At 42.3% G+C, this 26,652-nt stretch overlaps 1 protein-coding gene across 1 annotated transcript; it reads right to left on the bottom strand.

The window, feature by feature from the left end:
* Positions 1 to 1,833: 1,833 nt before the first annotated feature.
* Positions 1,834 to 26,116, bottom strand: CCR3 (C-C motif chemokine receptor 3). The gene is made up of 2 exons (XM_061195314.1): positions 25,997 to 26,116; positions 1,834 to 3,197 (listed from the first exon to the last, which is right to left on the bottom strand). The coding sequence occupies exons 1-2, from the start codon at positions 26,019 to 26,021 to the stop codon at positions 2,110 to 2,112; spliced, it is 1,113 nt and encodes a 370-aa protein (XP_061051297.1). The 5' UTR covers positions 26,022 to 26,116; the 3' UTR covers positions 1,834 to 2,109.
* Positions 26,117 to 26,652: the final 536 nt, after the last annotated feature.

Genomic DNA, 26,652 nt, shown 5'->3' with positions numbered 1-26,652 from the left:
CACATGAAACTTGAGTATACCTTAGTGAACGATGGAAAATGCACTTGGTCTCATGGCCAGTAGGAGGTGATGCTGTGGAATTGTCTATCATGCCCCAACCTCCTTTTTTTAACAATATATTTTGTAGACTTTGAGCATCCAGCTCCTACAACTTTAGCAAGATCAGAGTTTACTTGGGCTGTAAGGGGGCTTAGAGATAATCTAACCAGGTCACAGAGTTAATTCATGGCAGAGGGCTTCTAATCTCTTTATGGCTAGAATGGATACCACATCTGAATAGTAGTCTAGCCTTTTATTTTTTTATATAATTCTAAAGTGTTGTTTATTTTTTGAAAAATGTGTTCCCATGTTTCAAAATCTAAAAGACGCAGAAGGGTATTCAGAGAAAGATCCCTCCTTCTATTCTCTACGCACGCCCCTCCCTAAAGATGACCTCTGTTACTTCTTTCTTTTGTATCCTTAAAGAGGATGGTCAGTGCATCTAAGCACAATGAAAAAAGTGTCTCCTTTTTTTTTTTTAAACATACATTCTATTTTGCCCTTTGTTTTTTTCAATCAACCATATACTGCTCCTGGTGCTTTAACTCTTCCTTCACACTGTCTCTTGGCCAGATTCTTCTTGGCATGCTCTTGGCACCTCTCTTGATCAGCCATTGATCTTTCCTTGCCTCCACACTTGGATTTGTCTCCTAACTTACCTCCCTGCCTGGTTCCGGGGCCTCTACTCCAGTGGTCCCCAACCTTTTTGGCACAAGGGACTGGTTTCGTGGAAGACAATTTTTCTATGGACCAGTGGCGGGGGGAGGGGGAGGGGTGGTTCAGGCAGTAATGTGAGCAATGCGGAGCTGCTCACCTCCTGCTGTGCATCCTGGTTCCTAACAGGCTGTGGACTGGTACCGGTCCACGGCCCGGGGGTTGGGGACCCCTGCTCTACTCCTTCCTCTGTGTGATACCAGATTTATCTTCCTGACACACCATTTTGACTGCTTTGTTCCCCTTGCCTTCCCAATAAAGCCCAAGATGCTCTGCCTGAAAATCACCCCCCATCCCAGCCTTCCCACCTCACCCTGCCATCCACACATGTTTGTGCCTTCCCCACTCACCTTTGTATTGGGCGTACATTGGCTTAGGGTGCCTTCCCCCCAACCCTCTCCCTTTCTAAATCCTGCCCCTCCTTCAGAGACCTACTCAAAAGCCACTTCCTCCATGAAGTCTTTCTCCCTCAGATTGCAGCTGGAAATGGTCTCTTTCTTCCTGGCCCAGGCGTAGCATCGAGTGTGTTCCTCTTTGCACTAAAGTTATTTGTTTCTGTCTTAAACAGGGAAACTTTCATGGGGGCAAGGATTGTGTTTGTCTTACACAGTTTTGCATCCTTCACTTAACCTAAGGCAGTGTTTGTGCATCCTGTCTGTATCACCTAACACACAGTTACTGGATGAACAGTGAGACTGGTGTAAAAGAGGACAGTGTCTGCACATTTCAGGACTCTGAGAAGTTTCTATGAGCAGGGCTTTTATTCTCTATACTGAAAATACCAAATTGCTCTTCTTCTGTCAAGTAGCTCATGGGAAATGTGGTCATTCAGTGTGAATAGGAGATCTGTTCATTATTAAGAATATTCAAAACAGGTGTGACATGCCATTATGGTGCTTGAGAGTACATATGCATAAATTTTTTACAAGTCTTTTCATCAAGCAAGGAAAGAGCTAGGCACATTAAGAAGTGATGTAATTGATTTATTGTATTTTGTGAAGTATGTTTCATTTATATCAATAACTGGCTGAAGTTAAGGTTTAAGATCTAAAAAGCTTTACCTGTGTGTAGCTGCATATAGTAACTGTGTAACATTCAGGTACATTAAAATATATTTAACTCTTGAAAGAATCAAGCAAAGCTCTACTTCTCAGGTTTGACAATAAGTCACTGCCCAGCTGCTGACCTTTGGTAATGACTTTGGGGTGCATAGATATACTGCTACCATTGGGTATATATTTTAATGTCTTTAAGAACTTCAGTGTTGCGCTGGAAGTTCAGAGGACTGGTGCAGAGGTGGATGTGTTTGCTTCATCTGCCCCGTCCATCTTCTTTAGGCAATGTTCTGCATCTGACCTAAAATACAGCAGAGAGTTCCTGCTCCCCTGTTGATGGGGAGACAGAGCTGGCTCTTTCCATTTTTTCACTAGGAAGAAATGGGATGAATTTGCCCAGGTAGATGGCCACGTGCCTGTGGAAGAAGTGGCGGAGGTGCTTCTGGAACCTCTCACCAACGAAGGCGTAGATCACGGGGTTGACACAGCAGTGGGTGTAGGCGATCACCTCCGTCACCAGCATGGCTAGGTCCAACTGTCTGCTCTGCTCACAGTCAGTCTCCAGGTGCATTTGAAAAGTTGAGAGAAGGACAACCAGATTGTAGGGTGTCCAGAAAATAAAGAAGACCACCATAATGACAAAAATGAGCCGGATGGCCTTGTATTTTTTTTTACTGGGGCATCTCAGCAGTGTTTTAACGATTCCTGAGTAGCAGATGGCCATAACGAGCAGAGGCAGAGCGAGACCCAAGATATTCATCCTCAGAGCATGGAAACACTTCCAGGCATTTTCTCCATTCTTTGGGTAAAGGGGACTGCAGAAAGTCTGTTCAAACTCCTCTTGGGACTCATGGAAGATAAATTCAGGGAGGGCTGCTAACCCTGCCAGGCCCCAGGTGAAGATGCTGGTGATGATACCAAAAGTGACCGTCCGGGCTCGAAGGGCAAACACGGCGTGAACGATGGCCAGATACCGGTCTATGGTCAGGAGTATGATGAAGAAGATCTCACTGTACAAGCCCATGTAATAGAGCCCAGAGAGCAACTTACACATATGGTGGCCAAAAACCCACTCATTCCACCCAACATAGTGAATCCAGAACGGCAGAGTGAATAAGAAGAGCAAGTCCGAAATGGCCAAATTGAGCAGGTAGATGTTGGTCATAATGCGGAGCTTATTGTATTTTGTGAGGATCACCACCACCACTACATTGCCCAGCAGACCAACCATGAACACCAGGGAATACAGTGGGGGCAGGAACTGGGCCCCCAGCTCCTTGATGTTGCTTTTTTCACATGGCAGTGCCCCCTCATAGTCATAGGGTGTGGTCCCAGCAGCTTCACCCACAGTCTCAGTCCCATCGACTGAGGTCGCCATTTCCCTTGTCCCTGTGATAGAAGAAGGAAAAAGCAACCCCACAATTAGCCATGATCAACCCTTGTGACCCACACCAGTTGGTTTATACATTTACTCAGTAAAACCACATGGGATAAACAGCCTACACATTCCTCAGTATGTATTTCCAAAGGTATTATCAGAGATGCTATGGGGGGAGGTGTCAGGAGTGAAAGATCTAACGTTTTGAAAGTCAGCATGATCTGGGATGGGAAAGGAAACAGAAGAGTTGTGGGTGGTGGTGAAAACTGGGCGTGTTGCTTTCAGAAAGCATTTGAAGGCAGAAATACAAAACGGGAAGAGACAGGTTGGGTAATGATAACAATAATATTATAGTAATTTTATTATTACTGTATCTTTTAAGGTATTTTGCATTTTATGTGTTATGGTTTATATATGACTTTCAAAATCATCTTACCTAGTTAAAAACCAAATGCTAATAATTAATAATAATAGTGGTAATAATGATAATAGTGATTATTATCATTAGAAATAACTACCCCCTCTCCATGGCTCCATAACAATGTGCTGTTCATCATAGCTAATGGGGAGATTGAACCTTAAAGAAATATAATAATTAGCCTAAAATCCTCTAGTAAGTAATTGCAAAAGTTCAGGCTAGGTCTTCAGTGTCTATGTCCAGTTCTCTCATCCCTAGATTCAAGTGCAGTGATTTTTAACTTTTTTTTTTCTGACATCCTTATTGGAGTATAATTGCTGTACATTGTTGTGTTAGTTTCTGCTGTATAACAAAGTGAATCAGCTATACGTATACATATATCCCCATATCCCCTCCCTCTTGCGTCTCCCTCCCACCCTCCCTATCCCACCCCTCTAGGTGGTCACAAAGCACCGAGCTGATCTCCCTGTGCTATGGGGCTGCTTCGCACTAGCTATCTATTTTACGTTTGGTAGTGTATATATGTCATTGCCAGTCTCTATGACCCAGCAATCCCACTATTGGGCATATACCCCGAGAAAACCATAATTCAAAAAGAGTCATGTACCACAGTGTTCATTGCAGCACTATGTACAATAGCCAGGACATGGAAGCAACCTAAGTGTCCACTGACAGATGAGTGGATAAAGAAGATGTGGCACATATATACAATGGAATATTACTCAGCCATAAAAAGAAAGGAAATTGAGTTATTTATAGTGAGGTGGATAGACCTAGAGTTTGTCATACAGAGTGAATTAAGTCAGAAAGAGAAAAATACCATATGCTAACACATATATATGGAATCTAAAAAGGTTCTGAAGAACCTAGGGACAGGATAGGAATAAAGATGCAGACGTAGAGAATGGACTTGAGGATATGGGGAGGGGGAAGGGTAAGCTGGGATGATCTTTAACTTTTGAAGACTTAGCTATTATAATAGTTACAAACTATTGTAATAATTATAAGCAGCATTCCCTTTTCCTGTTTGTGACAATGCTGACATAAGCCAGTCATGTGCCAAGAGCAAACCCCTTAGAGCTTCTCCTTCATAAAGGAGCTGAGCATAGGCCAATGGGACTTCATATTAGATTTGATATTTTTTAGAGCAGGATCCCTAGGGCCAGTGCCTGCTTTCCTTAAGATTACAGACTTGGCTGGAGAAGAAGGAAAAACAGACAAGGGAGGAGTCCATGAAGGGCAGTTAATCCCTGCACTGCCTCCTCAGAAGGAGTCCTACTGACTTTCTTCTTTCTGTGAAGGCACAAATGTGAGGTCATGAATGTATGTCAGCAGGCATTTCTCAAGGCAAGTCTTCGAACTGCAATAATTGGAGCCAATGGCAAGGATTGTCTTTGCTTCTTAAGAGAATACTGGGACCCCAGAGGTCAGCACCTGTCAGGGTTCTGTGTAGTCCAAGTGAGAGTAGAGAGGGGAGACACAGTAGCTGTTCCTGGCTGCTCTGTTCGCCAGCGATAGGACTTGGACAGGCCTTTAACTCTGAGCCTCGTTTACTCATCTCTAAAATAAGGATCATGGTAGCACCCAAGGTTGTGGTGAGCATCAGATCAGACAGTCTACATGAGATCACATTTTAAATTAGAAAAAAACTGTAAAATTGGTAGGAAGCAGAAGTGAAAGAAAGGCAATGAGAAGCCATTTCGTATGAAATCAGGAAAAAGTAGGGGCCGTTGGATAGAACTTGATCTATTTTCATAGCTCTGTCCTGGTACATCATCTGCTGATAAGTGACACCTTCAGGCTTTTGAGGTGAAAAATGGAATTGAGGAACAACTGATTTGTATGATCTTATCAGCATTCTTATTCCTAATGGCAAAATCCACAGCAGCTGAGAAAAAATACCCATCATTTTGTCTGTCATGCATTTTCAATCATGAGTGTCTCTCTAAATCTTAATGTCTAAAGCAAGAAAGGAACAGAGCCTCTACTCACCATTAATTATTTGTATATTCTTTCCTTTTCTCCCAGACTGATCTAAAAACACTTCAGACTTTAAAAAAAATTTCACTGAAGCTTTGTTCAACTTGAGGATCATCTTTAATTCATGTGTCACTGCCATAAATCCAACATGATCAGTATAAGATTATAGAATCTTGGTGTGGGGGGGTGCCTAGACTGCAAAGCACAGGGAAGCAAGCAGGTTCTGTAGAGTCAGAAGCCAAGTCGTTGATTACTAGTTACATGGGATCAGAGACACAAAAACAGATAGGGTTTTTTCCTGTCTGCAGTCCTATTCACAGTCCTTGCAGTTTGGAAAAATGATACAGTAATAGTAAACAACATCAACAATAAAGAAAGGCGCGCGCGCACACACACACACACACACACACACACACACACACAGTAAAAACCACCCCAAATCTCACCATGATGCGTTTACCACCAATAACATTTCTCTATGTAGATATGCATACGCGGATACGAAGTTTTACGAAAATTGAGATCATACTCCTTTAGCTGGTTCACTAAAATTGCTCACAGTACAACTCAACCGTGCACTGTAAATGAAGTTTCTTTAGTCTCCAAAACTATTTGGATCTCTGTTACTAGCTTCCCACCTGCTGGGTAGCAGGAAAAAGTATTCACAAATTTTAGTACTAAGTGGTTTAAATTTAGTCTGATCCATCCATTGATTTGAATGATGACTAGGTTTTACTCATCCTCTGTTGCCAGCTTATAATTTCGGTTCCTTGTCTTCTCTCATTGGTTCTTTCTAAGATGGCAGTGGAGATATGGGGGAAGGGCCAGCATGACTCGATGCGTGGGCGGAGGGAGAAGGGGGTACCCTAGTCTCCTGTTGGTTCTTGATTTACGTGGCTTGTGTCTGCTAGAGGGGGGTCAACCTAGTCCCAACCCTGAGCCTTGTGCTGGCATCTGCTGCAGTGGTTTGTAGCTAATAGCTTCAGGATCGATTCATTCTCAGTCCTCCCCAGGCACAGTGACCTCTCCCAGGTGATGGAGTGTTCCCTCGGCTCTGGCTGGAATGGAGAAGCACATCTCCATCAGGTTTCTGGCCCAGGCTGTGCTCTTTCTCCTGAACTGGCAGGTGCCCAGGCAGACATGCTCCTCCTTGACTCCATGTCCATGCCACGTACAAACCAAGGGACACGGAAGACTGCAAACCAGATCTTTTTTTCTGCCTGACCACCAGCTTAACTGCGCTAGCCACCCCATGTGGGTAAGGAGGTACCTTGCAGAGAGACATCCTCTTGGGGGTACCCCCAATTTATCAGACAGCCCTCCACACCCCCCAACTCTGGTCAAAGCCTGGATGGGAGAGATGGGGCACACAGATGTGACTGCTTCCTTCCATAGTCTCTTTTCTCACAATTCCTGGACTCAGAAGTAGAGGAGCCCTCTCCCTGCCATTCTTTTCTGCCCAGGTCCAGCTAAATATATATGCAACCTCCATTTATACTGTGGTAAATGGTATGAGGTAATGGATACCTCATAATTTCATAATTTCACATTCACCAGTGTAAAATTTTAATGAGTGTTGCAAAACTGAATTGAAAAGAAATATTTAGAATTGGAGACCCTTCTCTAGAAAATATATTTAAGTTTGAAATGCCATTTTAATTATTAAAAAAAATGTAATGATGATACTCAATACTAGTGAGTTGGCAGTGAACCTTATTCATTGCTGGAGTGCTTATTCATTGATGATGCAATGTAACTTGTTTTAATAAATTTTATATATAACAGGAACCATCAAGATACACATGGCTTTGATCCAGTAGTTCTAATCCTGGGAATTTACCCTAAGGGGAAAAGGTCCAATACATAATGTGCGCAAAGGTGTTCACTGTGGCATTGTTTTTGTAGTAGAAAAACAAGAAATGGGAACAATCTAAATGTTTGACACATGAAAGATATTTTGAATAAATTGTAGTCCATTTACACAATAGATTATTATGTAGTCATTAAAACTAGTTTTGGATACCAGATAGAATCACAGACAAATGTTTATAAAAATGAAGAGAATGTAAAGTGTGTAAATGAAGATTGCAACAGCATGAAATTATATGTACATATAAAAGGCAACAGGCAAATAATCAAAATAGCTGTGGGGGGGTAGGTGGATTATCATTTTTAAAGCTGTAAAATTTAAAATTTTCCTATATTCCCTTATCAGTTAAACTGTCATTGAAAGCTAGTGTTTTTAGGCAGGGACTGCTGGAAGATTTGGCAGACACATTTTCTAAAGGTAATTGGGTTGAAAACAAATTAAAAGATGAAGGGTTTCCTCATCAGAACTTGAAACCACAAACTGAGATCTAAGAAACTTGAAGAAGAGGACACACTAGGTAAAGCATTTGAATTTTGTTTTGAAATTTGGAGATCTTAGTAGCCAGGTTCTCCCCTTTGATCTTGGGTGGAGCTGACATACAACCCCCAGACTGGGGTAGGGGAGGCGTCTTTTAGGGTCTTAAGACCTGCTTTGGCTGGGGCTCAGCAGGCCTCCACGGGAAGAGTGAGAAGGCCTTTCAGATGACCACGGCGGGCACCTTTGTGTGGACAGGTGGGCCGTGAGGACACCAGCTCCCAGGATGCCTCCAAATTATTCAGTGTGTGATACTCTCATGCCCACCTTTTCTCTTCTTCCCACTCCACGATTCTTAGCGCTTTTGGCAAATTCTGAACTTGGAGGATGTTCACAGGGCCCCTGCTCTTCTCTTGCTGGGCCAGCCTTTCAGCCTGTATAGCTGGACACTGTGCTTAAATGTCCAGAGTGCACATCAGAAGGCCACCCCCCAGGGTTTACAGTAATTCAAACCTTCCTGTCTTTGAAGACGTGGAGACCATTTCTCTGGACCCTCCCCAAATGCAAGCCAGAGCCCCTCTTAATGGGAATCCACTCAAAGAATCTTATTAAACTCTAAAGACACCCCAAATCAAACCAGTGCACTGGGCCTCCAGCTCCTTGGTCCTGAGCCCTAGCCAGCACAGTGCCTCTGACTGAAGGAAATATTTATTTCTCAGCATGGATCAAATAATGCATGATATCGTCAGAAGCTTTCTTTGTATGATGTAGTTTTTTTCCCCTTATTGTCAGCAACCACCTGGGAAGGAAAAAATACTGAGAAGAAAATGGCCTCTGAGTTCAGGAAGTTTACGTTCTTTACACATAACTAGTGAGACAAGAGTGAGTAATAACTGTGCCTTCCTTAGGCCAGCACTTTATACAGGCTTGTTTGTCTTCACAGCTTTGCAAGGTAGGTTTTTATATCCCCATTTTATAGATGAGCAAACAGAGGCTTGGCAAGGCTCAGTCACTATTCCGTTGATGCACGGCAGGGCTGGGACTCTGTGTCTCCAAAGACCACACTGTTATTGCCTTAGGGTTCCATTTAGTAAGGGCCTCCACACCCCAAGATTACATAGATGTTTATATATATTCTAGTATCTTTATGGTTCCATTTTTATACATGCAGATCACTAATATGTTTTAGTTTGGTTTGATATATGGCGTGAAGTACATTTCTATTTTATTTCTCTCTGAATGGTTGACCAATTTAAAGACACCATATGTTGAGTAACTACCCTCTGTCTCCTCCTTGGGCTGGAAACATCACCTTTGCCATATGTTCCCTCAAGTTCCTGATTCTGCTTGTGTACTTTACATTCCATTGATTTCTGTGCCAGAAACACTCTTTTAATTACTGTAGATTTATTAGATTATTTATATAGATTATCCGATTATACAACTGCCTTTCATTATTCATTTCGCAGTTATGTCTTATCTGTTAGAGCCATTTGTCCTATTAGATAAACTTTTGGATCACTTGGTCAGTTACTTACAAAAACATAATTTTGAGTGGAATTTTGTTACATTTGTAAATAAGTTTAGGAAGAATTGATAAGTTTACATATCAAACGTTTATATCTGGGAACATGCTATGTCTGCTTGCCATAGGGCTTTAAGTTATTGGTCTTGCACATTTCTTTTTAAATTTTTATCTGCCTTTATATTTCTGAGGTTACTGTGAATGATATATTTTTCCCTAACAAATTTTCTAACCAATCGTTGGTAGTATAAAAAAAATTATTTTACATGTTTTAAGCTGATTACCTTACTGATTTTTAAAAATAAATTCCTTTAGGACTCCTAGATAGATAATCATATTATCTGTGACACAGTGATAAGATTATATCCTCCTTTCTGGTATTTCTTATTTGTTTCTCTCACCTTATTGCTTTGGCTGGAACTTCCACAGTGATGTTAAAGAATAGTGGTGTTAGTACGTTTGTCTGGTTCCTGATTATAATTGGACATCCTACCCCCCAACCTTTCAAAGTCCCGAAAGTACAGAAAAGATACTATTAATTTGAAATCAGTTTTATTCTAAAACTTTGCTAAAGTGGAAAACTGTCATGCCTATGATGAAGAGTGCTGATCCTTGACAGTAGCGGGAGTTTGGTTAAAACCAGGCATGTCTGATAGAAGGCCACATGCTGAATGATATCCCAGTTTTGTAACATCACTAATCGGTGGTGTGTGTGTGTGTGTGTGTTTGTAAGTGCTTAGTCTCTTTGAGGGGATCCGCCTCTCAGGTGAACTTGATAAATCATCTAAAGAATATAGAGAAGAGAGCAGGTGTGAAGTCAGTGCTTACCATCCTGAAACTGCCTGTCCATTTGGAAGAGCCCTGCCTACAGGTGACTCCCGGTGGTGATCACTCCTGCAGGACCACCTGCTGTTAAGATCAGGTTCCATGCCTAAGGCCCTAGATACTTTTGGTTTCATGGGTATTTGGTGCCAAGGAATCATAGTTGTAAGATTTTCTTGCTTATATGTCCTTGGTCGTCCTCAGTCTAGGATAATTATTCAATTCCTGAGTCTGAAGAAATGACTGTGTGACCTAGAGCAAGTAGGTTAAGCTCTCTGTGCTTCAGAATCTTTATGTGTAACCTGGTGATAAGAAGAGTTACTGCCTCATGGGGTTCTCCAGCCATTCATTCAGCAAATACTTATTAGCACCTATGATATGCCAGGCACTGTTCCAGGGACAGAGGCATATCAGTGAACAGAATAGACAAAACTCTCTGACCTCATGAAGCTTATATTCTAGTTGGGGAATAATATATAACTAAAAACTACAGTGTCTCAGATGGTCATGAGTGCTACAGAGAAAGATAAAGTAGGAGATGAAGAAAGGCAGTAGGATGGGGTTGGAGAGGTGCAGTTTAAATTGGAGGGGGTCAACAAGGAGCTCGTGAGATGACATTTGAGAAAAGTCTTGAGGGAGGTGAGGGAGTGAGGTTATAGAAAACACAGTGATTGGTATCCAGTAATGTTTTAACAAGACATTTCAGCCTTCATTAAAATCTTTAGTTACAGTAAATGAGGATTTTGAATTTCTACAAATGGTTTTGGATCTCAAGCAAATTAAATAACCTAATGGGAACCCAAGATTATATTAATCCATTTACTGACTGACATTCCAATGAAGAATCATTGAGGTTAGATTATCCTTCACAAAGATGACAGGAATAGGTAGGTAGATAGATAGATAGATGATACACTGCACCCTCCTAAATTTTTTGAATCTGTTTACTGTCTCTGAGTTACATCCCTCCAACCTCCTTAAACTTAAGTGAGAAGAAAAGAGGAAATTTAGGGGTTGAACTAAGAGTATCCTCAGTTGCAGGCTCTTTAGAAGCCAACCCCAAGAGCTAATTCAGTCTTCGTCTATGTTAATAGATCATCCAGAACAAAGGAAATCTACCCATCTGATTCTCCATGTTCCTCTCTACCCAGCTAGCCCTTCATTTATTCATCCAATTACCTATCCATCTAGCTCCTCAAATTGCTTCCCACCTACACAGTTTTAAACCAGTCCCCCTCCCTTTGCACTTCTTTCCACAGCGAACCTGGGATAGTCAGAAAAAATAATGATCTGGTACAGCACTATCCAATAGAACTTTTCTGCAGTGATGGAACGTTCTGTATCTGTGCTGTTCAATAAAGCACCTACACGCCACATGGCTACTGAGCACTTGGAATGTGGCTACTGCTGCTGAAGAACTGAGCTTTTCATGTTAGTTAAATTTAATTAAGTTCAATTGGAATAGCCACATGTGGCAAGTAGCCACCATATTGGACAGTGCAGGACTAGTGCCCCGTATAATGCCTGACAGGTAATAGCTGCTTAATAAATGCTTCTTAAATGAATACAAGGATGGAGCAGAATAATTTTACCTTGCTTTTCACTTTTCAGACTATACATTTGAAATATTAGCTTCTGTCCCAGGTACCACATTTTAAGAGGGTTAGTATGAACCTGGAGCACAGGACAGGCTAGGATGATAAAGGTCCAGAAACATCAGCTGTAGTTGGCAGAACTTGAATGTTTTGTATGAAAAAAGTCTTCAGATTTATTTTAGTTTCTTTTCTTTTTCTTTTTATCCCAATATTTATACATCTTTGATCTGGACCAAAGTTTTCTAATCTTTTTTTATTAAAGAACTGGATTAGGCGATGTTTTGGATTCCTTTGAGAAGGGAAAGCCTGTAATGGGATAGCTTTTCCTGTAGAGGAGGGAGTAGACTCTCCAGAGAGCAGGAATTTGATGGTATTGGAAGAAACTACATTCAGTCACATATGGGGAAGAACTTGCTGAGAACCAAGTCGTACAGGAACAGAATGGGCTGTCTTGCGAGCCAGTAAGCTCCCTCCCTAGAAATACACAAGAACCTCTCAAGGTTGAAATCATGAATAAATACAGTCTTCTTCCCAGATGCAGACATCTCCCAGCCTTTATATTTTAGAGCAGCACATGGGCTTGCACAGCTGCCACTCATATTATTAGTTACTAGAGCAAAGTTTACACGCTATTCTCGGAGTGTAGTCAGTTAAGTGACTTGGTTTCATCCACCTGCCAAGTGACTTTGGATATTTTTACCAACTTCCTTGTTCAAGGATTAGATTTACACTTTATATTCCAGTAGCAGGTGTTTCCAATGTGGCTGATTTTTAGTGTTTGTATACAGGCTGATATGTTACTTAGTTGAAAGAGATGATCATGAAGAAATGTTTTACGGGGAAATTATGCCTATGCAGTCAAAATAACATGGTTGGGATGTTCAGCATACTGGAGGGTCAGCTTCCTGGCCCCTGGTATTTCCACCTCCACCTGTGCCTTGGAGAGAGAACCACTGCTTCTTTTCTAGGCCCCATGTTTGTTAAAGTTGATACCACACTTGTATGCCCTTTTGTATTCTGATACTTAAAATTTTATACCCTGCACCTAGTTCCATGTGGTTAAAAATTGTTTGAAAATATAATTTGTAACAACTTCAACATATTGTATATTTATGGTTATTTAATCATTGTCTTACTGTTGTGTGATTAAGTTGTTTCCAATTTGCACCTTTACAAATAATGCTGCAGTAAACATCTTTGTCTGTATTTTTATTATTTCCTTAAAGTAGATTTCCCAAAGCACAGTTTCTACCGCTAGTCATATTTCTAAGACTCTTGATGCATTTTGCCAAATTGCTTCCAGAAGGTGTGTAACAATATACATACTAGTAGGTGATGGTGCCAGTCTCAGCAAGCATCCATCAATACGGAGATCTAAGAGAAAAAAATTCCTCAGCCAATTTTACAGGCAACAAGGATGTCATTATTTATGTAACTAACACTTATTTAATTACTGAGGGGTTTTTTTTTTTAGCTGTAATTATTAATCATTTGTATTTCCTTTTCTGCGAATTATCTGTTTGTGCCCTTTACACATTTTATTCTGCTGGGTATATCTGCTTTTTTCTTATTAAGTCATGCAGTTATTCCCCTAGGAGAAATAACTCCGCCTGCATAGTTCATGGTAATCATTACCATTTTCTGAAAAGAGCTTCAGATACACTCCCACTCCTGTCACTTCCATGTACCAAAGACCGCATAATCCCACCGCCTCCCCTCGAAACACTTGTCACACAACAGTTAACTTTCATCCCCAACCAATTGAAGGTTTCCCAGAAAATAAGGAAGGCTTTCTCTTCCTACCCTCTGATATAGATCCAGGAAAAGCAAACAGTCAACTTTGTAGATCCAGATAAAAAGACAACAAATCAGCTGAACAACTGATCCATCTAATAGCCTGACTTAGAGTGGATTTTCAATGAAAAATTGAAATATATACGTATATATACAGATGTAATACATAAAAGTATGTACACACATATGTCAATTATACTTTCACTGAATGTTTCTTACAAATCAGTATCAATAACACAAAGCTACTAAGTATAACCCTTTTGGAGTGGTCATCCTCTCAATAGTTGAGAATTTATGAAAGCCCAGGGAAGGCAGCACGGTCACAGTCTTGGGCATGTTGACCGAAGAGGATAAAAGGCCAAGTTTGGATGAGTGGAAGAGGCAAACACATCATGGTACGGGTGAGAGAAAGGCAGAATGGGAGAAAGCAAGAAGAAAATGGACATATTTCACAATCTGCTCTCCCACTTTGGCCCCACACTACCTACTGCCTTGCAGCAGGCCTCCCTCTCTACCTCCTCCATCCAAGAGCACTCCTGGGAGGAATTGCTTCCTCCTGGCTAGACCCCTTGCTCCATCTCCTTTTTCCTAGGAACCTGACGATCTACCTGGAAACCTCTCCTGAAGAAACAACTTTTGTTGCATTTAATAAGTTCTTGCCCAGATGAGAACAAAAAGAAGACAGTGGTACCTGCCAATTTAGCAAAGTCCTTTATGCGTCCAGTGATAGCTTAGGTCTTGCTACTCATGAAACGGAGATACCATCTGATACCACCAGAGACATTAGTAAGGTAGGAAGGAACACAGCTTCCTGTTTCAAACGGGCTTAGCTTCTACGGTTTTGCAAATTTTTCAAAAGATAATCGAGCTTAAGAGCAGTTCTTCTTTTCTATGATTGAGATCACACACTAAGCACTCAGTTGAGTAATCCTTGAGATGAACACCGTTGATGTTTAGCAGCTATTTTAGGGGTTCTGCCTTCCCTTGGAATTGCTCATTGTTTTGGAAGGGGGAATAATTCTTGAATAAGCATGGCTTTGATCTTTGAGGGGACAGGATAAAAAATGAAATTGGGATTTCCTTGTAAAGAAAGACTGATGGCTAGGGGATAACCTAATTATTCTGCAGAGCTCAATGGGAGACTTTGATGAGGCGAGTTGTAGTATGGGTTTACACAACCCAAGAAGACTTGAGCTTGAGTTTCAGTTGGGGCGCCCACAGCTGCATGACCTTGGGTTAATCATTTAATCTTGCTGGACCTCAGCTTTCTCATCTGTCAACTGGGAATAATAATAACTACATCATAGGGTTGCCATGGAACCAACTAAGATAAATATGTAAAAAGTCTTTGTGGACTACCCATGGCTAAGCAACCGTAAGGGGTGGGTAGAACACCACTGTTACAGAAGCCTCAAAGGGCAGAGCCATGTGCCTGCTCTATGTGCTGATGTGTCCACAAGACCTAGGATGGTCCTGGGCACAGACCAGTGTTCACCCAATATTTATGGGGAGAGGTCTGACCACGGATGGTGTGAGCTGTGATACACTGGCTAAGTGGGCAAGACAATGAAATTCACCAAGTGTTTATCAAGCATCTGCTGTGTATGCAGGACTGTGCCATATGCTTCAAATGGCACAGTCCTGCATACACAGCAGATGCTTGACAAAGACTCTGCTGGGAGGGCTCACGGGCATACTGGGGGCCCCAGTTTGAGGGAGCTTGACAGCCAGCATTCAACCTCAGGTGGTCAGTAGAACCCCTGTCAGAGAAGAGTTAGGAGAACTGCAAGCCTCTGCTCTGCATAAGAGAAAGAGAACAAGAAGTCTTCCGTTGCTTTCTGTTATTATAGGGTCGGCCTTTCCCATGGGCCAATTCTCCAAGAATCACGATCACATAGGATTATTGTTAGAAATGTGACTCAGGAGCCTGTGTGGACTCTGGAAGGGCCCTGGTGACCCTGGGAGATCTTGGTCAGATTCGTCACACATGTCAGGGATTTCTCCTGGGCTTTTTTTTTTTTTTTTTTTGGTATCAAGAGCGTTCGGTCTGCCAGGTTGTAGCCCTATATCAACTCTCCATTGGTTAAATGAACTCATCTGTCCTTCAAGTTTCTTATGATCCAGGCATCAGCTTGGGGGCTGGCACCAAGTCTGACACCTTCGTCCTCCACTCAGGGACCATCATGTTATCTAATATGGCATTTCCAACAGAGGGTGTGGTGTGGGAGCCCACAGGTTTGCACAGAAAGCATATCCTCTCAGACACTGTGTGGAAACACTCCTGGAGATTCATAGGACATTAAAGTCTCTGAGAAATCCACAGTGAGGAACAGGTTTAAACATGATTAACCTTGCATTCCTCAAACGTTTTTTAAGGTAGAAAAAACGTTTTTTTTTCAAATAACACCTATTATCATCCCTCAAGACTAAGGTTGGGTAGGAGAACTCTGTGGGGTGCTCGTCTGATGACTGGTCATCACATGGGCACAGCACAGTACAGTTGCCAACTGCCTTTCTGGCCTATCCTCTCATTTTGACAAGGGTCTCCATAGCAGCCCCACGAGGTTGATAGGGATGCTGTTGATACCCCATGTTGTAGATGAGGAAACTGAGATTCAACAAGGGACTTGGCAAACACCACAGAGAGGCTGAAAGGCAGAGCTGGGCTCCACCCCAGAGTTTAGACTATTCACTGGTGGTCATTTTTCCTGCACTGTACCACCATCTGAAGGACTGGTGCCTTCAGCTGAAGATGAGGATGGCAAAATGTAAAGGCAGAACCCAAAGTGGTTTCCCCAAGGTCCAGAGTGGCTTGTTCTGTCTGGCTCTTCCCAGGATGGGCAGGAGATTTTTGGTGCTTCTTTCAGGCTTCTCAAGGCATTCAACTCACAGGTTCCCAAGGTACACAGGAAAACCTGACACCAAACACTGATACCTCTGATCTTTCAGATTCTCAATGCACATAAGAAACATTTTGGAGGAGAACCCACCAAAACGACAACAACAACAACAACAAACCAAACAGAAGACAGCTTAGGAATATGGGAGCATCTGAGGGGAAAATAAACAAACAAGCAAAAGATGTTCAGAAGCTATGAAGGGGCCAGAAATTTCTTGCGGAAGGTTCAGGTCAACCATGGCTTTGAGCGTGTGAAAGGAAGTGATTGCCAGAGCAGCAGGGAGAAGTATGCGGCTTCCTTTAATTGCCCCCATCTTCAACACCAGCTCTTGGGTGCAGGGTCCTGGGGCAGGAAGGTGGGCTCCAGCCATTTACCTCCTCTTACTAACATGTTCCCAGTGGAGTTAAGGGAAGGATTCATGCAGCCAGCAGCGCCTGCCTCTGGCACTTGGTGGTCAAGTGTATTTCTGAGTTCCCTCCATCGACAGCACGCTGCCCTTCTGTAAAGCCCCAAAATCAACAGAAGCAGACCTGTACAAAAAGGACTCTCCCCCATCATAGACTCTTCTGCAAGACAAATTGGAGTGACCACATGGAAGCTGTGTTATTTGGGGAGGTAGTGGGCGTCTCAAGATTTGAACAGAAGAGCAGAGTCTAGACTCACTATTGGCCTCCAACTGCCATCTAGAATTAAACCAAGGATGCAGTGAACCACCCACCGGGCGGCCGTGAGCATGCACCTGGCACATCTGCAACTTCAGGGTGTGTGACTGACCAAGCCCCGCTGCTGGGCTCTGAAACCAATGCTCTGTTTGCCCCAAGGCCACGCTTCCTGTGGCCTGCACCACCCCTGACCCAGCCCACAAGGAAACCGAGCATGCCCACTCCTGGGACACATGGCCTCCTCTGATGGCTGGCTTTAGCTCGAGGGCTCCCCAGTGGACATGCCAGACTCCCCTTAGTCTACACAACAGGCTGGGAGTCTTCTGCCACCCTTCCCTTGCTCCCTGCTTCACTTGGGGCCTGACAGCACCCGCCCATTTTCCCTCACAGGTGCCTCCTCTAATAAAGGTATAAAACCTGCTGGGTGTCTGCTTTTCAGAGATCTGGACTAACCCAACCTGCATATTCAAACTAGCTTCAAAACAGAGCCCAGGTCCCTTGAGGCCATTCCCGTGAGAAACTGGGTTGTGGCTGTTGTTGCTCTCACTATTCTGTATGTTTTACTTCGCTCTGTTTCATTCTGTTATGTCAATATTGAAGGAAAAATCTGTTATCAAAATTAGCAAATAAATATAATGATGAAGAGAAAAGTGAACAACAATTTAGAAGTGATGTAGAAAATACAGTTTTCTCCCTGAGGTGTGGTAAGTACCTCTGCATGAACAGGGAAAACCTGCATAATATCTGTCAAGTAGAATAAGTGATGTCCTTTCTTCCTTGGTTTCTCAAACTATGAGATGGGCCCTTGGAAATGTAAGAGAGGAGAGAGAGAGAAAGGATAGGTAAACAGACAAGAGAAACCGGAGATATGAGGGATGGGGAGATACTAGATCTTTAAGCTAATCTCTTCCCTTTTCCCAAATGTCAGCCAGAAATGTTTCCACCAAATGAGAAAATTTAATTTCTGCTTTGTTCACAACTAAGTAATATGGCGTTTTGGAGGTTTCTATAAACCCCAGTGGCTAGAAGGACACCTAGAAGTGTAACTTGGGGTGGAGAGGACTGGATGGTTGGTTTTCCTATGGGGTGTTGTTTTGCATCCCACCCGCAGGACTAATCTGGATACTTTCTAAACGTGTCAAGCCTCTGTTTTGACCCGTACAAATTCTGAATGAATCCTAAAATGTGCCAGAGCCTCTGCTCTGGAAAAGCTAAAAGAGCTAGCGTGAGGGTTGGAGGGAAGGTGCGTCAGTCCTGAGCTCCAGATGGCATCAGCGGACGCAGACGGTGACCAGGAGTGGCGGGGTAGGGGCTGCCTTGAATGGTGGGGAAGTTGTGGGGGGAGGAGAGAAATGATTGTTCAGGGATATGAGCAGTTTTTCCTGAGCACTTGTGTCACATGTCACACCAGGGATCTGCTAAGGGCTTTACATGTTTTGTCTCTTTAAACCTCTCGGTGACCCTATGAGGTAAATAAGTTTGTGTTTTCCATTTCTCAGAGGAGGAAGTGAGGCGAGTGGGTTAAGCAACAGCTGCAGGACCACACAACCAGAAAATGGTGGGGCTTGTCCTGGAACCCACATCTGTCTGCTTCCAGCCCCTCCCCCAACCACTGTGCCTGCTCTCCCCCCAGGGGTCTATGGATGTGGCCCAAGCGGATGGGCTGCTGCCGTGGGTCAGTTGGTGCTGGCCCTTCATCCCACTCCAGTGGTCCGTGCCCAAGATTCTGCAGATGATTTTCATGTCAGGACACCTTTGCTTTAGTAATTCGGCGTTTAGAAAACAATCTGAAGAAAGCAGGCATATTATACTTCATCATAATAAGGAACGAGTTCTTCTAAGAGGGTGTAATGGATATTGGCGGTGCTCTGCTGGATCCCCTTGAATCCCTTTCCCATTTCTGGCTCTCCTTCCCCAGCTTCTGTGCTCTTTTGTTTCCAGCCACTGCAGCTGTGACTCACTGTGGAGGATTGTCCTCAGGCTCCGGGAGGAATCTCTCCTACTGCCTTGTCTTGAAACAGGACACACTGTGAGGCTCATGCCCCAGAGCCCCCCTCAGGATCAGGTGGAGGCCACTGGGGGGAACTCTGCCTGAGACCACAGTCCTGCTGCTTCCTTCCTCCTTGTCCTGCTCTCTCACTCCCTTGCTGGTGTCTTCTGGGAGCACTCACTGAGTAAATCACTCACACATGAATCCTCACCTCAGGGTCTGGGAACCTGATGCCTATAAGATAGGTCGTTTAACATAGATGGGAGTTGGGTTTTTTCCAACAACTTATTGAGATATAATTTTTGGACAATAAATTATATCCATTTAATGTCTACAATTTGATGAATTTTGACAGTCGTATATATCTGGGATACAACTCCCATAGTCAAGATACGAACGTTTCCATCCCCTCCAAGAGACTCCCTGTGCCCCTTTGAAATCCATCCCTCCCTCCACCCCCCCAACTCCAGGCAACCACGTCTTTCCAGTTAAGATCAGTTTCTTTGCAGCCCATTGCGTGAACATTAAGCCAGTGCTATATGTTTTAGATTTTTGTATGGCACCACTTCAAGGTACCAATTTTTATGTTAGTTTAGAAAATGCTAGCTGCTAACACACAAACTCTAAAATGTACAGTGAGCTTTAACATGTAGAAGTGTTTCTTGATCACCTATAGCTAATCAGGGTTATTAATTCGTGGCAGTCTGTCTCCAATCATTCATTCAGGGACCTAGGCACCTACGTACTGTGTCTGCTATCATTAAACTTGGCATTTAAGACCCAGATGTATACAGCTGCATCACCTGAGAGAAAGGGGAAGAGTATGAAGGAATGCTCCTGGAAGGGTCTTATGAGTGAGCTGGTGGAGAAATCGCTCACATCATTTCTGTCCACATTCCATCGGCTAGAACTCAGTCATATGGCCACACCTAAGTGCAAGAGAGGCTAGAATATAGTCTGTCTGTGTGTCCAGAAATTACTAATGCTCACCGTATGCATGTAGTTATCTGACCAGAAAAGGAAAAGCTCAAAAGAGGAAGATAAAAGAGATACTGACATATAATGCCATTATCATCGGTAACAGCAACAACATAACAACGATATAATACACAGTAAGAATAACTATCATCTTTTGATGAGTTTCATACCAAGTGCTTTATCACATTTATCCTTACAATTCTATAGGTGTGCAATTTCCAGATGAGGATTAAAGTCATGGGAGATTATGTGACCCACCGTGGTTGCCAAATGGCTACCAACTGAATGGCAGAGGATAAATTTGTGCCCAGGTCTTTCTTGACTGCGAAGCTTCTGCGGTTAGCATGAGGCAGAACAAATCAATTACAGGATTTTCCCACTTTGATGAGAGCTGTGAATTATCAGCGGCAGATTTCAACATAACCCAGGGCATCAAGAATATCAAGAACCTATCATTATTCAGAGATTGTAGAAGGACCAGTGAATAAGCTTCCCACAACTTAGACCTCTGGGCCAATGGCCAACAAGACACCTGCACCACAGATACAAGGGTGGGGGCACACTTAGCCCTAGGAGAGCAAGAAAGTTATTCGCTGTTTACCATCCCCCCCTGCATTCTAAGGAGGGTGAATCACAAAGAAAATTCTTAATGAGCTGATGGCAGGGGTGCAGAGAAGAGCCACATGTTTTAATTTGAGAGAGAAGAAAACAATTCTTTAGGTAAGAAAGGAGATGGAGAGAGTGGGATGGGAAGTGGGTGTGACGTGAGATCTGGGAAGAAAGATGAGGCTGGCACCAGGGAGAGTGGAATGGCTGCGTGGGGCCAGAAGGGAGAAAGGAAGACACCCAGCAAGGGGGCAGCAGATGAGAAAGGATTTAGGAAAAGAAGACAGAAAGTTCAGCAGGATTTCAGGATGGGTTGCCGTGTAGTGTGGGGTGTAACCTTCTATCTCAGTTAGGGTTTGGTCATGAAAAAGGCTTCTGTAGGTATTTTGGCCAGGAGGGGAATTTATATAGGATTCCAGTGCCTTGACAACTAGCAAATGTTTTCAAGTGTTCATGGAACATTCACCAAGTTAAACTATATCCAGGACCTCAGAAAGTTTTTAAATTTTAAATTCTACAGAATATGTTCTCAGACCAAAATGCAGTGTTAAAAACAGAAAGATAACAAACACTTCTAAACATGTGAAAAATTTAAAACACTTCTAAATAATCCACGGGTCAAAGAGGAAGTCTCAAAGGAAATTAAAAAAAAAACTTTGAACTAAGCGTAAACAAAAATACAGCATATCAAGATATGTGGGGTGCAGCTAAGGCAGTTCTGAGAGGAAAATATTGCCACATTGAATGCTTGCATTAGAAAAGAAGAATATACTCAAATCAATAGTCTAAGTTTCTTCCTCTGGAAACTAGAGAAAGGGCAAAATAAACCCAAATGAAGCAGAAAGAAGGAAAAACAAAAATAAGAGCACAGATTAATAAAATTTAAAACAGAAACAACAGACCAAAGTAATGAAACAGAAAGCTGGTTCTTCAAAAAGTCATTAACAGTGAATGATAAACCTCTAGCAAGACCTGAGAGAGAGAGGTGACACAAATCAGCAATGTCAGGAATGAAACGGGATATCTCTACAGATTCTGCAGCCATTAAAAGAGATAAGAAAATACTGCGAACAACTTTATGCTCATAAATGCAACAATTTAAAATAAATAGACCAATTTGTTGATTATTAACACAGATAAGACATTTGACAAAATATTTCACCCACTCATGATAAAAAACACTCAGCAAACTGATAACTTGATAAACAGCATCTACAAGGATCCTAGAGATGGCATCATACTTAACAATGAAAGATGAATGCTTTCCTCGAAGATCATGAACAAAGCAAAGATTTCCATTCAACCACTCCTATCCAACCATAAGTCCTAGCTAGTGCAGTGAGGAAGAAAACAAAATAAAAGACATACAGATTGGAAAGGAGGAAATAAACTCCCTATTTGAGGATGACATTGTTGTCTACAGAGAAGATCCCAAGGGATCCACCCAAAAACTCTTAGAACTAACAAGTTCAGCTAGGTTGCAGGAAAAAACCAACAAACAAAAGTCAGTCACATTTTTATGTATCAGTGAACACTTGGAAACCAAAATTAAAAACAAAATACCATTTACAATTGCTCCCAAAAGCTTTCAGATTTTACCTAGGTGTAAATCTAACAAAACATGGACAGGAGTTACATGCTGAAAACTACAAAATGAAACAAATCAAAGAAGACCTAAATAAATGTACTGTGTTCATGGGTTGGAAGACTCAACATATAGTAAAGATGTCCGTTTTTCCCCAAATTGATCTGTTAAGGCAATTTATATCAAAATCCCATCAAGGTTTTTTGTAGATACAGATAAGCTTATTATTCTTAACTTTATATAGAAAGTCACAGGACTTGGCGTAGCTAAAACATTTTTGAAGAAAAAGTAGGAGAAATCATTTTATCTGATTTCAGGACTTATTATATAGCTAGAGTAATCTAGACAGTATGGTTTTGGCAGAGGGATAGACACATAGATTAATGGAACAAAATAGAGAATTACAGAACTAGACTCACGAATATATCCAACTGCTTTCTGGCAAAGGCGCAGTGCCATTCAACAGAAGAACAATAGCCTTTTCCACAAATAGTGCTGGAGCAATTAGATGTCCACAGACAGGAAAAAAAAAAAAAATAAACCTCAACCTAAACTTCACATTTTATCAACTATACTTCAATTAAAAAAATTTAATAAATAAATATCAACTATACTTCAATGAAAAATAAAACTTAAAAAACCACATCTTATACAAAAATTAACTCAAAGTTTATTACAGACTTAATCGTAAAATGTAAACTATAAAACTTTAGAAGATAACAAAGGAGAAATCTTTGAGATCTAAAAGTTGGCGAAGAGTTCTTAGACTTGATGCCAAAAGTGCTATCCATAAAAAGAAGGATCGATAAATTTGGCTTCGTCAAAATTAAAAACTCCTCTCTGTGAAAGACCCTATTAAGCAGGTGAAAATACAAGCCAGAGTCTCAGAGAAAATATTTGTAAAGAACATATCCAATAAAATATTTGTATCTAAAGTATAAAGCACTCTCAAAATTCAAAAACAAAGAACCAATCTGATTAGAAAATGGGCAAAGATTTTTTTCCAACAAGGTAGAAATTTTAAAAAGACTTATCTCAAACAAAGAAATCTTCAGACGGTTTAAAAACAAAAAAAGGAAAAACTGGGCAAAGACACGAACAGATATTTCACTGAAGAAGACATACAGATAGCAACTAAACACATGAAGACATGTTTAATATCATTAGCCGTTAGGAAAATGCAAATTAAAACTACCATGAGATGTTATTACACACCTTTCAGAATGGCTGAAATAAAAAGTAGTGACAAAACCAAATGCTGGAGAGGATAGGGAGAAACTGGATCACTCCTACATTGATGTTGGGGATATAAAATTATACAGCCACTCTGGAAAAGAGTATGGCAGTTTCTTATAAAACTAAAATATGTGCTTAGAATACAATCTAATCACATTCTTGGGCAATTTATCTCAAAAAAAATTTTTAAGATTTTAAAATTGAAATGTAGCATGCATATGTTAAAATGCCTAAAGTACAGTAATCTTAAGTTTTTGCATGTATATACACCCATGTAACCACCAGTCAGGACATTGCCAGAACCCTAGACCATTCCTTAGTGCTTCTTCCCAGTCTGCATTCATAGAGTAATTGTTATTTTGTTTCTATCGCTATAGATTAATTTTGACTGTTCTTGAACTCAGTATAAATGGAGTTGTACAGTATGTAGTAGTAGTAGATTGTTCTTTTATATTGTTGTATAGTACTTTATTACATGAAGATACTATAATTTACCCATTTTATTGTTGATAAAAATTTGGGATTTTCAGTTTGAGACTGTTAATGAATAAAATTACTAGCTACATTTCTTGTGTGTATCTTGTGGGTTCACATACCCTTCTTTCTCTGGCGTATATACCTTGAAGTAGAATTTTGGGGTCATAGAGAAAGCATGTTTAGCTTTACATACCACTAAACAGTTTTCTAAGTGGTCGTACCAGTTTATGCTTCCACCAGCAATGTGTGAGAACTCAAGTTGATCCCCATTCTCATCAACCCTTGGTATTGTCTGTTGTTAGAGATTTATCTTTTACACTTTAGCTTTAGCTCCTCTGGTGGGTATGTGCTGCTCTGTCATTGTGGTTTTAATTTGCATTTCTCAAATGATTAATGATATTGATCACCTTTTTGCATATGTGTTGGTTATTTGGTTATCACTTTCTTTGAGGTGGCTAATCAGATCTTTTGCTGATCTAAAAATAATTAGGTTGTTTGTCATTTTCATACTGACTTGTAGGAGTTCGTAATCTATTCTGTATATGAGCTCTTTATCCAAGAGAGGTATCTCTGACCTATTTCTGGTTATAGGCACTTCTGCTTTTTTCTACCCAGCTCCTGCCTACCTCCTCCCAGTCATTCCCGATAGTGATTCTATTTGTAAACATCTCTAGGCTTAAGTTTCCAAATCCTGCTGGAGTCACCAACCATTCTCCAGTACCTCCATCAGTGTCTCAGACTCACACCAGCACACTGCCTGCCCCTGCCCAGATTCTGGGCCAGCCATAGGGTACAAAATCACTGTCTCATTGGTCCCTTCACCTCTCACTTATTTCTCAGGAGCAGGAAGATTTCTTGTTCACTGAGGCAGGATGAAAAGGGGAAACGAATTTATTCAAGCAGATACATGATAACGTCACTCTGAATAAAAGATGTCAAACTATACTCTCGCCTGTGGTCACACACAGACAAAGGCACCAAACTTAATCAACAGGTCTTCATATCAGCTGCCTCTTAACGCATGCAGCTCAGTGCTGGGCACTGTGGAAAACCCACAAAGAAGGACTGGACATGGGTCCAGCTGTTAAGAAGCTTACAATCGAGTTGGAGAGAAAAGACGTAATACAGGTTATGTGATACAATAAAATAGTGCATGTTAGATAGTACATAACTCTTCAGAATCAAAGAGTTTTAGAACTGGGCATGCAAGACCGTAAGTGCTAATTCAGGCTGGCCCTGGACAGGAAGTTTTTAGAGCACTTGCTTGAGATACTCTCTCCTTCCCCTTTTCAGCATGGGTGTGCGGGGAGGGGGTTTCTTGGACAGCTTTTTTGCACATAGGAGACATTCAACACATGTTGGCGGGTTTGATTGAGGCTTCGGTTGAAGAAACAGATAGCTACATGGCTCCCATCAGCCGAACGCCTACCAAGTACCAGGCACGTAGTAAATAACATTTAATTCTTGCCATAATTCTGAGAAGGCAGTATTATTGCTCCTATTTTACAGGTGGGGAAACCGAGGCTCAGGTATGTGGTAAAGAAAAAACATGGCATCTGGTGGAGCCATGATTCAAAGGAGGTCTGACATGCTGGGGTGCTTGTTGCTTGCTGTGAGACACTGCCATTGCTTGTTGCTTGGACAAAGGGAAGGGAACAGTGGGCCTGGCCACTCATGATGTCAGAGATTAAAGCCCAGGCCCTGGGGTACCAGGTCTCTGAGGCAGGGCCCAATAGAAGGGGCAGACCCTTCAAGGCAGGCCTAAGGCTGCCTGACTGGTGGCTTTGGATAGCAAGGCAGGAGCAAGAGGGAAGCAAATTAGATAAGAGAAAGTAACGCAGCCAGGCTGTCAGCCCCCCTCCCTGTAACTTCCCAAATTATAATGCTCGATCACTCACGTGCCCAGTTTGGCTGGAAGTCCATCTGTCTCGTGAAAGCCCCCTCTCCTCACCTCCACCTTGCCCGTTCAGGAGTGCCCTAGCCACGCCATATAGCATGGAGCCGTGGGGTGTGGAGCCATGGCTGCTGGGCTGCTGTAGACTGGCAGTGGCGTGTGTCACGCGGTCCTCCTTCCTCTCATCTCATTGTTCCGAAACAGGAGTTCAGACGTCAGCCTTTTGAGCTGGAGACTGCCAACACCCATCCCCCAGAGAGGGGGGACAGCCTGGGAGGCCCTGCCTATCTGGACACTGCCCAGACCCAGGAGGAGTCTTCAGGGTCAGGGCCTGGAGGAAGCCTTTGCCAGGGCCCAAGGCCTCATTCCGGAGGACCAGGTCATGGCCCTTCAAACCTGGAGCCATGGTCCTTTCTGCTCAGTGCACAGCTCTGGGAGGGGCAGGCCACTGACTCTCTCTCTCCCTCGTGGGGTAATTTGTTTAGTGGTCAGACCCCAGTGGGCCCTACTGCCAGACCACCCTCCTTGAGCTTGTGGAAGAAGATCAGAGCTCTTTGTCCCTTCTCCCAGGAATCGTCCCTCCCCAGCCCTCTGTTTAACTAAAGCCACTGAAAACTGAAAGCCCAGGGTGAGGAGGCTCAATTGACTTCAAGTTTACCC

The sequence above is a fragment of the Eubalaena glacialis genome, chromosome 7, assembly GCF_028564815.1.
Source record: "Eubalaena glacialis isolate mEubGla1 chromosome 7, mEubGla1.1.hap2.+ XY, whole genome shotgun sequence".
In the NCBI taxonomy this organism is placed as follows: domain Eukaryota; kingdom Metazoa; phylum Chordata; class Mammalia; order Artiodactyla; family Balaenidae; genus Eubalaena; species Eubalaena glacialis.
The sequence above is the reverse complement of the archived record's forward strand: the minus strand, read 5'-3'. Positions and strand labels throughout refer to the sequence as shown.